At 58.5% G+C, this 11058-nt stretch overlaps 1 protein-coding gene across 1 annotated transcript; it reads left to right on the plus strand.

The window, feature by feature from the left end:
* The first annotated feature begins 1103 nt into the window (after positions 1–1103).
* NR1D1 (nuclear receptor subfamily 1 group D member 1) lies at positions 1104–8791 on the plus strand. The gene is made up of 8 exons (XM_008689379.2): positions 1104–1765; positions 4486–4821; positions 5012–5100; positions 5204–5348; positions 5717–6360; positions 6670–6855; positions 7400–7610; positions 8308–8791. The coding sequence occupies exons 1-8, from the start codon at positions 1735–1737 to the stop codon at positions 8505–8507; spliced, it is 1842 nt and encodes a 613-aa protein (XP_008687601.1). The 5' UTR covers positions 1104–1734; the 3' UTR covers positions 8508–8791.
* Positions 8792–11058: the final 2267 nt, after the last annotated feature.

Raw genomic sequence — 11058 nt, forward strand, 5'->3', positions numbered from 1 at the left:
CAGCAGGTGACTCAGGCTTACTTGGCTGCTTGAAGAAGAGGCTCTCCCCCATCTCTCCCCACAATCCAAGTCCTCGAGCGAGAGAGACCCATTTTCACCAGTGGGGCAGTTGCTGCTCTGAAGGGAGATGCTGGCTGTTTCTAACTCCTGGGCAGTGTTTGCCGTGCATGTCTGCCCGTCTCCCTGCTGTTTAGGGTGGGCAGGGGGAGCTAGGAATGAATGTCTGACCTTGGGCCACCCACTTTTTCTAGGCCTCATTTTCTTCTTACCAAGGAAAGGATACTGAGGAAAGGGCACGGGGGTTAAGATCTTCAGAGTTCCCTTACGTGGGATCTACATTTTGCACTCAAGCACTGGTGGTGGGGGGATGGGGTGTCATTCTGCCCCCAGACCCCTGCCTCACCTTCGACCCCATTACTTTAGGACCTCAGAGCACTTTCACCATTAAGTTCCCCTCCCTGGTCTTTTTTATTTCCCAGACAAAGGGAAGTGACTCACCCCAAAGTCACCTCGAATGAGTGGGGTGGTGTCATACAAGCAAACAGGGAGTCCCTAGGGACAACCTCACCCCCATGGCAACAACTCCCTTCCCTAGGGCTGTTCTCCCTAAGGAGAGTAGAAGGGAAAAGGGGTCACATTTCCTTTTGGTCTCAGGACTTGGCCGGACAGCAGAAATTCAGCTTAAGTTCCTCACTCTGGGGATATCTCCGTCCCCTACTTGTCATCTCTCCCTGTGTCACCAGTAACCTCAAGGCGAGGTCAGTCCTGCAATCACGTGAAGCCCTCACGTTTGCAAGGTTTGCAGAAAGAGCCTGTTAGCTTTGATCTCCCAGGGAGCAGCCAAGCTTGCCAGTCCCTCCCCAGGAATTCACATGCCTCTGCCATACAGGCTTTCCAAACACACCACCCTGACTTTTCAGTGAACCCCATCCCATTCGGCTCTTAGCTCCTCCCCGGCCCCAGCAACGGCATTTGCAAGGCAGAAAGGGGGAAATAAACGCAGTCCGCGCACTTTGCCAATGGACTACAAATCCCGAGAGGCTTAGCGTTACGCAGGCGCACGGAGCTCAACGTGCCTGCTGCTGGAAAAGTGTGTCACTGGGGCACGAGGCGCTCCCTGGGATCACATGGTACCTGCTCCAGTGCCGCGTGCGGCCCGGGAACCCTGGGTTGCTGGCGCCTGCGCAGAGCCCTCTGTCCCAGGGAAAAAGGCTGGGGCAAAAGGCGGCTGAGATTGGCAGAGTGAAATATTGCTGCCGAGGGAACGTAGCAGGGCACACGTCTCGCTTCCTTGCGCCTGGGTGCCCCGTTTCTCCCCATCACCTACTTACTTCCTGACTGCATCCTCTCTCCCTCTGGGACTTTTGCACCGGGAGCTCCAGATTCGCTACCCTGCAGCGCTGTGAAGCCGTCAGGCAGTGGCACCCCGTGCACTGCAGAGACCCGACCCTCCTTGCTACCTTCCAGCCAGAACTACAGCAGGCTGATTCCCCCCTCCCCCACACTCTGCTCTTCCCATGCAAAGCAGACCTCCGTTGCCTCTGCGTCCTACCCTTCTGCAGGGCTGCAGTCCGGCCACCCCGAGACCTTGCTGCCGGGTGCCTCGGATCGCGTTTGCGATCCGCGGGGTCCATTCCCCGCCCTCAGTCACTGCCCAGGGGGCGACAGCGGCAATTGCAACCTCCAGTCTGTGTCAAGGTCCAGTTTGAATGACCGCTCTCTGCCGGTGAAGACATGACGACCCTGGACTCCAACAATAACACAGGTACCGGGATTCCTTTACTATCATCATCCTTTGTCACTGTCTCCTCACTTCCATATATGCCTTAGAACGAGAGGAACTTTGTAAGGAACTGGGGACTCCCTCGGCCTGGGGAATTTGCTAGCATAATGGGGACCATAGGCTGGGATTTCCAGAGGGAGTTGTTCGTCCTGGGAATGAGCCCGGAGGCGCCCCACCACCACCTCTCAGAGTCCCAAAGCTCCTTTTAGCCTGAAGGACTCGGATCCCAGGCAGGAGGTAATGGAGAACGGGTACATGTGATAAGATGCACAGTTTTGAGGTCCTGGGAGCTTTGGAGCAGAGCCCCAAACGCCCCTCTCTCCCCCTCCCCCCTCGCCTGCAGCTGTGGCATGTCTGGCCTTCTCGGAAAGAGGACCCCCCTCCTTCCTCGTTTCCTCTTCCCCTAGTTCCTGCAAGCTCAAGGGAACCTGAGAAGCAGTGGGGCGATAGGGGCTCCAGGCGGGAGGGCCTGGGGGAATGGGTCGGATCTCACTGGGGAATCCTCAGTGACAGCAGGGAGCGGCACTTGAGGAACCAGCAGAGTGGTGCCCTGCCCCAGGGAGGACACCCACAGCACCCGGGAGGCCCGGAGGGCTCACATGGCTGCGGAGTCGGGGCCACGTGCTGCGTTTGTTTTCATTCAGCAGAAGCCGTGGCCGCCACCCCATTGGTCGTTGCCTCCCGGCCCCGTTACATAATGAGCTCCGCCCCCCCCGGTCGCCCCGGCAACGCGTGTTCCCTTCTCTCCTCCCCTCAGTTACCCCGGCCCGGCTGGCGTTTGGGGCCCAGCCCAGGACCCGGAGGCCCGGGAGGGGCGGGACAGGGGCGGGGCTGCTGCTCCCGATTGACGGGAAGCGGAGAGGGCGGGGCTTCGAGTTCCGGGGTTCCTCGTTGGGGAGCCACGTGCAGGAGTCACACGTGGAGTGGGGACGTGAGGCCGGCTGAGGGCCCGGCTCCCGCCCCACCCCGCCAAGATCTGGGTGAAGCAGGGCTGACTCACCGCCCCCGCCTGCCTCCTTTTCCTGTCCGCCTGCCTAGGGCCCCCTTCTCCCCATCACCAAAGCAGAGTAAGATGGAGCCATCCCTGACCTCTCGTGGCCTCATGTTTACACTCCTCAATGGTACCTAGCCACCCTTCTCCTCGTTCCTTTCCTCTTTATTCTGTTTGCACCTACTTGACTTTACTGCCTTTAGACTCCGTTTCGCCGCGTCCCAGATTCTGTTCCTGGAGCATCTCTTTCCTTAGTCCTGCAAACACTGCTTTACTCCCCACCCCCACCAAGCAAGCAGCAGTTTGTCACGAAGGACTTCCCCAGAACAGCCAGAATCATAACTGAAGCTTTCATCTTTTTTTTTTTTTTTTCTTCACAGAAAGGAAAACTGAGACCCAGAGAGGGGAGTTAATTTCCTCTAGGTCACAAATCAAGTTGGTTGTGATAGATCTAAATCTAGAACTAGACTCTTTTGGGCATGCCCCTCACTTCCAGGTTAGGATTATCTTTGGATGAAGGTCTTACTCCCTTTTGGGGGATGGGTGAACTAGGTCAAGTTCATTTACCACCAAATAATATCCCATCCCCCACCCCTACCTCAACCCTGAAACTGTAGGAGCTGATCTGTTGTGCAACTATTTTACTGGGAGCTGGGTTCACCCTGACCAACCTTGAGCTATTTTAAGGTTGCCCTGCCCAGCTCAGTGTGTGTCAGTGGGTGAGCAAGACATGTGCCTCTGGATACACGGTGACATGGCTTGTGTTGGCTCACACACGTGTCCTAGGATCCTCCCTTCTCCACCCCGCCTGTGGCAGGCCAAGCTAGGTGCTTGGCAAAGGTGTGGCAGGCAGGTCACCTTTCCACCTGCTAATGCCATGGGAACACAGACACCTGGTTGGCAATGTAACCAGAGGGCTGAAGTCCCTGAATGGCCAAAGAGCCAAGGTCGTTGTCACCAGGCTGAGAGATCTAGAAGGGGATTTCCAAAGCCCTAGGACAATTTGTTTTTCATGTCCACCTCCTGCAGTGTGCACTGCTAAGTCTTTCCTGGACTTGGAGGGAGAATCCGCTCTGACTCTTGCTCTTGGAGGCCAGGGGAACCAGCCTGGGCAGGTTCAGTACCTTCAGTATCTTTGGAGAATATGTCTTCCAGCTTGGGGGAATGTGACTGGCTTACTCTTGTAAGACCTCTACTCTCCTCAGTGTTGGCTAGTTGGCCCTCCATAGTCTCATCCCTGGAATGTTCTTGCTGTTAACATTGGCAGCTAGTTTCTTTGGGGGGGGGAGGGGAAACTGGGCATTCTGGATGGGTCTCAATGGCTCATCCCATCCCCAGGTCTGCCACTGATGACTAAGTCATTGGCTGCACTAGATATTCCCAAGGAAGGCATCCAGGGCAGGGAAGGTGCATAGGTGAGACGCCTGCAGAGGTCCTGCCTCTAGAGAGGCACGTCACACCCAAGGCAGAAGCTGAATGTACCCTGCAAAGGGTCTTGGGGTGTTGGTTGGCCATGTCATGTCTGGTATGTGTTGGGGAATTGCTCACTGCGGGCTCTTCCTGGGACTCCCCAGATTAAGAGTTTCACATGGTTAACTTCTGAGCATCCAGCAGAGTTTGGGGGAGGAAAGTTGGGGGATGAGCAGAGTGGTGCCCTGGGACCAAAGATATATGGTGGCTGACACCCCCTTCCCTTGTGTTTTCCTGCCAGGTGGTGTCATCACCTACATTGGCTCCAGCGGCTCCTCCCCAAGCCGCACCAGCCCTGAGTCTCTCTACAGTGACAGCTCAAACGGCAGCTTCCAGTCCCTGACTCAAGGCTGCCCTGCCTACTTCCCACCGTCACCTACAGGCTCCCTCACCCAGGACCCAGCTCGATCCTTTGGGAGCATTCCACCCAGCTTGAGTGATGATGGCTCCCCTTCTTCATCTTCCTCATCATCGTCCTCCTCTTCCTTCTATAATGGGAGCCCCCCAGGGGGTCTACAAGTGGCCCTGGAAGATAGCAGCCGAGTGTCCCCCAGCAAGAGCACCAGCAACATCACCAGTGCGTAAATTTCCAGCTGATTTGGGGAAAGGCAGCCAGGCCTAGGTTGGGACCTGGCGTTCCCATGACACAGTTATTCCCAGGGCCTTCCGCGGCCTCCGGGATTTCTCCTAGAGTCGAACCAAGTGCTGTCCAGCCCATCTCGGCCACTCAGCCCTCCCGCTCACCCGCTGCCTCTCTCTTCCCGCAGAGCTGAACGGCATGGTGCTGCTGTGTAAAGTGTGCGGGGACGTCGCCTCGGGCTTCCACTACGGCGTGCACGCCTGTGAGGGCTGCAAGGTGAGGCAGGGTGGGGGTGAGGGCGGAGGCACGTGACCTCATCCCTCCGGGCACAGGGACCTGGCCTGGCCAGAGACGCTCACTAGCTGTCCCATCCTTCCAGGGCTTTTTCCGTCGGAGCATCCAGCAGAACATCCAGTACAAAAGGTGTCTGAAAAATGAAAACTGCTCCATCGTCCGCATCAACCGGAACCGCTGCCAGCAGTGTCGCTTCAAGAAGTGTCTCTCCGTGGGCATGTCTCGAGATGGTGAGCAGCGCCGTTGCCCCACAGGCCTCCCCACCACGCCCCCCGCCCCTTCCTTCCACCGAGTTTCTGAGTTAATCCCTCCCTTTAAAAAGTCCCAACGGAGACACGTCATACTGTGAGTCTCCTTTGCGTTGGGGCCGCCCATTTTTCATCCTCTTGGATAAACACGCTTCTTTCCCATGAGCTCCTCTGGCCGCCTCCGACGGCAGTCCCTGCTTGGAAAAGCCCCCTGTGTGGGCGCGGCCTTGGTTCTGGTTTAGATGTGGAACCCCGAGCCTTCAGGGCCTTGCCCTTTGAGGAGGGAGGAAGGAAGGGAAGCACGTGAGTGTGTATGAGAACTTCCTGACGCTGCTCTCATCCTGTCACAGCTGTGCGTTTTGGGCGCATCCCCAAACGGGAGAAGCAGCGGATGCTGGCCGAGATGCAGAGCGCCATGAACCTGGCCAACAACCAGTTGAGCAGCCAGTGCCCGCTGGAAAGCTCGCCCGCCCAGCATCCGACCCCAGGCCCCATGGGCCCCTCACCACCTCCCGCTCCGGCCCCCTCACCCTTGGTGGGCTTCTCCCAATTCCCACAACAGCTGACGCCTCCCCGTTCCCCAAGTCCTGAGCCCACGGTGGAGGATGTGATATCCCAGGTGGCCCGGGCCCACCGAGAAATCTTCACCTATGCCCATGACAAGCTGGGCACCTCACCTGGCAACTTCAATGCCAACCATGCATCGGGCAGCCCTCCAGCCACCACTCCACACTGCTGGGAAAGTCAGGGCTGCCCTGCTGTCCCCAATGACAACAACGTCATGGCTGCCCAGCGTCATAACGAGGCCCTGAATGGTTTACGCCAGGCCTCCTCCTCCTACCCTCCTGCCTGGCCCCCTGGCCCTGCCCACCACAGCTGCCAGGAACCCAACAGCAACGGGCACCGTCTCTGCCCCACCCATGTGTACCCAGCCCCAGAAGGCGAAGCACCTGCCAACAGTCCACAGCAAGGCAACTCCAAGAACGTTCTGCTGGTGAGGGCACTGGGGGTGAGGTGGGCAGGGGGCCTGGGAGACTGGATTTAGCAGAAGGCAGCTGGGTGTGCCTGGACGCTTATGCAGGAATATCCTCTTGCCAGGGGAGGATGCTCAGCCCTGTAGTAAGGGCTCTGCCTGCGAATCCCTGATCTCCACCTGGCACCTGCTTGCTACTTTACCTAAAAGACCCATCGTCCAGGGCCACAGCCCCTAACCCAGGCAGAAGCTGCGGTCCAGCCCTGCTGGGGGAACCCACGTGAGCCAGCCTGGTTGATATTCCCCTCCCCAAATCCCTTCCTTCTCCAGGCATGTCCCATGAACATGTACCCACACGGACGCAGTGGGAGAACCGTGCAAGAGATCTGGGAGGATTTCTCCATGAGCTTCACACCCGCTGTGCGGGAGGTGGTAGAGTTTGCCAAGCACATCCCTGGCTTCCGTGATCTGTCTCAGCACGACCAGGTCACCTTGCTTAAGGCTGGCACCTTTGAGGTGAGTGACCCTTTGTGCTCCCTGCTCTTGACCTTGGGAAGGATCCAGCAGAAAGACTTGGTGTCTGGGATAGGCAGGGGCTCTGAAAGGGTTTGGAACCCTGGTATCTCGGTCCTGGCAGACTCTGACTGCCGAAGGAGGGGGCAGAACCCCTCCCCATCCTGCCTTGGGATGGCTGGGTCTCCTGTCATCTTAGCTGGGGTCTAATCACATCCCAGTACCTTAAAATAACACCTTAGGGCACATTGCTACCCCCATTCCAGGCACGAGCAAATTCACTTTGGTGAACTCTTGTGACCTTGCCCAAGGTCACAGGGAGTAACAAAGCTAAGACTCAGATCCAGGCCTGCTGGATTCCAAAGCCAGGGCGATGTTCCCATCCCTCCATCTTTCCCCCACCCCCACCCCACTGCCCATTCAGAAACCACCCTGGCTCTTCCCTGAGAAATCTAAGGCAGCCCCAGTAAACCCCCTGGAAAACTTTAGGGGCAGTTTGGCACGTGCTCCCCCCGCCCCACCCAAGGATGACTGTCCCCCCCCCCAGGTGTTGATGGTGCGCTTCGCATCGCTGTTCAACGTGAAGGACCAGACAGTGATGTTCCTGAGCCGCACCACCTACAGCCTGCAGGAGCTCGGAGCCATGGGCATGGGGGACCTGCTCAATGCCATGTTCGACTTCAGCGAGAAGCTCAACTCCCTGGCGCTTACCGAGGAGGAGCTGGGCCTCTTCACCGCGGTGGTGCTTGTCTCTGCAGGTAGGTCAAGCTCTCGCCTGAGCCTGACCCCGGGGGAGGAGGCGGACGCAGTTCAATTCAACACACCTTTTATGGAGTACCTACTCTATGCCAGGCCCTGCACCGGGCACTGGGGATACAGACATGATTCAGACACAGTCTAGCTGGGGAGACAGACTCATGCCCGACTAATTATAAAACAGTGAGATAAGTGTCACAGTAGAAGCATGAACCAAGGGCTTTGGAAGCACAGACAACTATTTCTGCCTGGGGGAGCTGGGGAAGGAGGTGACACTTGAGTGGGGCCTCACAGGACAAGTAAGATATTGCCAGGCAGAGAGGGGGAAGGGCATCCCAGGCAGAGGGAACTACAGAGCAAAAAGCAAGGGAGCCTGGGCGCGTTTGGCCTGTTCAGGGAAGGAGAGTGGCCTTGTGGGATGGGAGGTGACCAGCCCTGCTGAGCCCACGCTCCCAGCTTTCGGCCACCTCCTGCTCTCGGGGCAGAGGCCTGGGAGAAGGAGTTGCGCTCCCCTCCTCCTCCTTCCCCCGTGGGCCCTCTGAGGGGCTTCAGGGAGAGGCTGCACCGGCAGCGGCGCCGGCAGCGGCCGCGTCCTCCTCGGAGACCGCCTCGGAGACCTCCTCCTCCTCGCAGGCCTCCTCCGGTTCCTCCTCAGAGGAGCTCAGGGAGCCTGCCTCACTGCTGTCGTCTTCCCCACAGACCGCTCGGGCATGGAGAATTCCGCTTCGGTGGAGCAGCTCCAGGAGACGCTGCTGCGGGCTCTTCGGGCTCTGGTGCTGAAGAACCGGCCCTCGGAGACTTCCCGCTTCACCAAGCTGCTGCTCAAGCTGCCGGACCTGCGGACCCTGAACAACATGCATTCCGAGAAGCTGCTGTCCTTCCGGGTGGACGCCCAGTGACCCGCCCGGCCGGCCTTCTGCCGCTGCCCCCTTGTACAGAATCGAACTCTGCACTTCTCTCTCCTTTACGAGACGAAAAGGAAAAGCAAACCAGAATCTTATTTATATTGTTATAAAATATTCCAAGATGAGCCTCTGGCCCCCCGAGCCTTCTTGTAAATAACTGTCTCCCTCCCCCATCACTGACCCTTCCCACCCTCCCCTATTTAAATCACTCCCCCCCCTTATGCTCTAGCCCCCCGATTTGTTCTATTCCTGTCTCAAATCCAATAGTTCACAGCTGAGCTGGCTTCTGTGGTGTGTGCTTGTTTGGGGGGCGGGGTGGAAATATTGCCAAGGCTGGGGCACACCTCTCCATCTGGTCAGTTTGTGGGGCGGGTACTCTGCCAGCAGATGGGAGGATACAGGGAAACAGCACACAAGTCTAAGGGGGGTGCCCAAGGGGGTTATTTTCATATATTTATTACATAAATATATAGTAAAATAGACGAGCAACAATTACCATAAAAATATCTTTCTTTAAAATCCTGACCCAAAACACAACGGGGTGAAATATCGCACGTAACAGACATACTGATTGTCAACGTGGGGCAGGAGTAGGAGCCCCCCAAGTCACCCCTACCGGTCCCCCCCTCCCTGGGGAAGGGGACCTACCTCCTTCCCTGTTTCTGGCCACAACCCCCCCTCCCCCCACCCCAGCACCAGCTTCTCATACATTCAGTAGCGCCTCCAGGGAAGTGCCCCCCTCCCCCCACCCAGGAGTTCCTGGGGCAGGAATTACTGTCCCCCTTATGGACGTTGTCTGTGTCACACGCCCTGCCCTCTCCCAGCCCTGTAGACCCGCCACCAGGGGAAGGGGTAGGGGCTCCTCCACCCCCACCCTCCCCAAGGCTGAGCAGGGAGGAAGCTGGATGAGGTATGTGTGTTCTGAGTGATGGGGGGGGATACTGAGATGGAGAGGCGGGTGGTGGGCACGGGGGAGTGGTCATGGCTCTGGCACCCCCTTGTCCTGGCCTGGCCCATTCCCAGCAGTCCCTCCTCCCACCAATACTGCACCTGCTGCCCCACCCCGCCTGCCCTAGTGCCCTGGGCCAATACTGGGGGAGGCATGCTAAGCACCCACGTCAAGGCCATCCCCCTCATTAGCACCAATGGCCCCCAGGAGAGGGCCCTGTCCCCCACTTCCAAAGCAGGGACTGGGACAGCTGCCTCTCTAGAGCGGGTGCGTGGCGCTCCTGAGTCCCCTGGCTCCTGCCCCGCCACGTGTACTTGCTCACACATTCACGCAGAGAAACACACACATACACCCCACATCACCTAGAGTGAGGGGGGAGGGGTCAGAGATGGGGGAAGGAGTAGGGGATCACAGCTCATATGATTGGGGAGGGGAGGAGAGGGAGGGATTCCCAAGTGCCTGTAAGAGGCCAAGCCCCTTCAAGGCCTTTTCTCCACCATGTCCATGGCTGAGAATGGGGATTGGGGGGGAGGGGATATGTGGGGATGGAAGGATGGGGGAGACAGCAGACAGGTCAGGAATTCCACTGGGCCCCCAGGGGCGGTGTACCCCCAGAGGAGGGTACAAGAGGGCTTACCCATGGGACTGGAGTAATACAGGTATCAGTACCCCAGGAGAGAGAGAGGATAGAGACAGACAAAGACAGCAGGGGCAGCCCACGAGCCCAGGGGAGGCAGGGCAGGCACATGCACGGGTGACAGCAGATGCTCTTCCAGGCCCTCCACCCCTGTCAGAACACCTGGACAGTGGGGGAAGGACATGCCCTGATGGGCAGCATAGCATTGCCTTCCCGTGTGTGTGTGTGTGTGTGTGTGTGTGTGTGTGTGTGTGTATGTATAGGGGGCTGTGGCAGGCTGAGGGTCAGGGTGGGGTGGCAGGTTCCCCACTGCTTAAGACATTTTTGCCCCAATAGTGCAAAGCGCAGGAAGCCCTGGCACCCCTCCCCCTGCCCCTGCCGCATTCCCCATGGCTTCCGGGGGCATCTATGTCCACCCATCCATCCCTGCCGACATGCAGCCCTGAGCCCAGGGCCCTCTGGTCTGCTCTGTCCCTCCCCCCCTCCTCCCCCCACCCATGGGAGGGCTACCTCCTCCCTCCCTCTCTCCCCTGTGGAGCGGGCAGTGGGCAATAGCCAAAAGGAAGAGGAGGAGGGCAGCTCACCCACGTGCAGACCAACAGAGCACTCCTCACCAGGGGGGTGGGAGGTGGCTCAAGCCAAAGTCCCTGAATTAGAGAAAAGAAGAGGGGAAGGGGGTCCTAGGGGCAGAGGGGCGGCTGGCCTAAAGAGCTTCAAAGAAAAAAGGAGGAGCACCAACCGCCCCCTCCCCTGGGGCCCCAACTAAGTGCCATTTGTCTAGGCACCCCCATTCTGGTGCCTGCCTGCCCAGAGTCTGGGTTAGTGCATTGAGTGGGAGTGGGGAAGGAAGAGGGCAGAGGTGAGAGAGAGCCCAGAAGACAGATAGGGACAGGGTCCTAAGGGGGGTGGAGGCTCTGGGAGAAGCTCACGCACACCGCCCCCGCCCCCCCCCCCCCCCC

The sequence above is a fragment of the Ursus maritimus genome, unplaced genomic scaffold (assembly GCF_017311325.1).
Source record: "Ursus maritimus isolate PB19 unplaced genomic scaffold, ASM1731132v1 scaffold_24, whole genome shotgun sequence".
In the NCBI taxonomy this organism is placed as follows: domain Eukaryota; kingdom Metazoa; phylum Chordata; class Mammalia; order Carnivora; family Ursidae; genus Ursus; species Ursus maritimus.

What these genes read in the sequence shown, in the direction of transcription:
- NR1D1 (XM_008689379.2), top strand. Translation starts at nt 1,735, where the DNA reads ATGACGACCCTGGACTCCAACAATAACACAG. An exon ending in GAGCACCAGCAACATCACCA is followed by an intron (nt 4,822 to 5,011) that starts GTGCGTAAATTT and finishes CTCTTCCCGCAG; the next exon opens with AGCTGAACGGCATGGTGCTG. An exon ending in GGTGGTGCTTGTCTCTGCAG is followed by an intron (nt 7,611 to 8,307) that starts GTAGGTCAAGCT and finishes TCTTCCCCACAG; the next exon opens with ACCGCTCGGGCATGGAGAAT.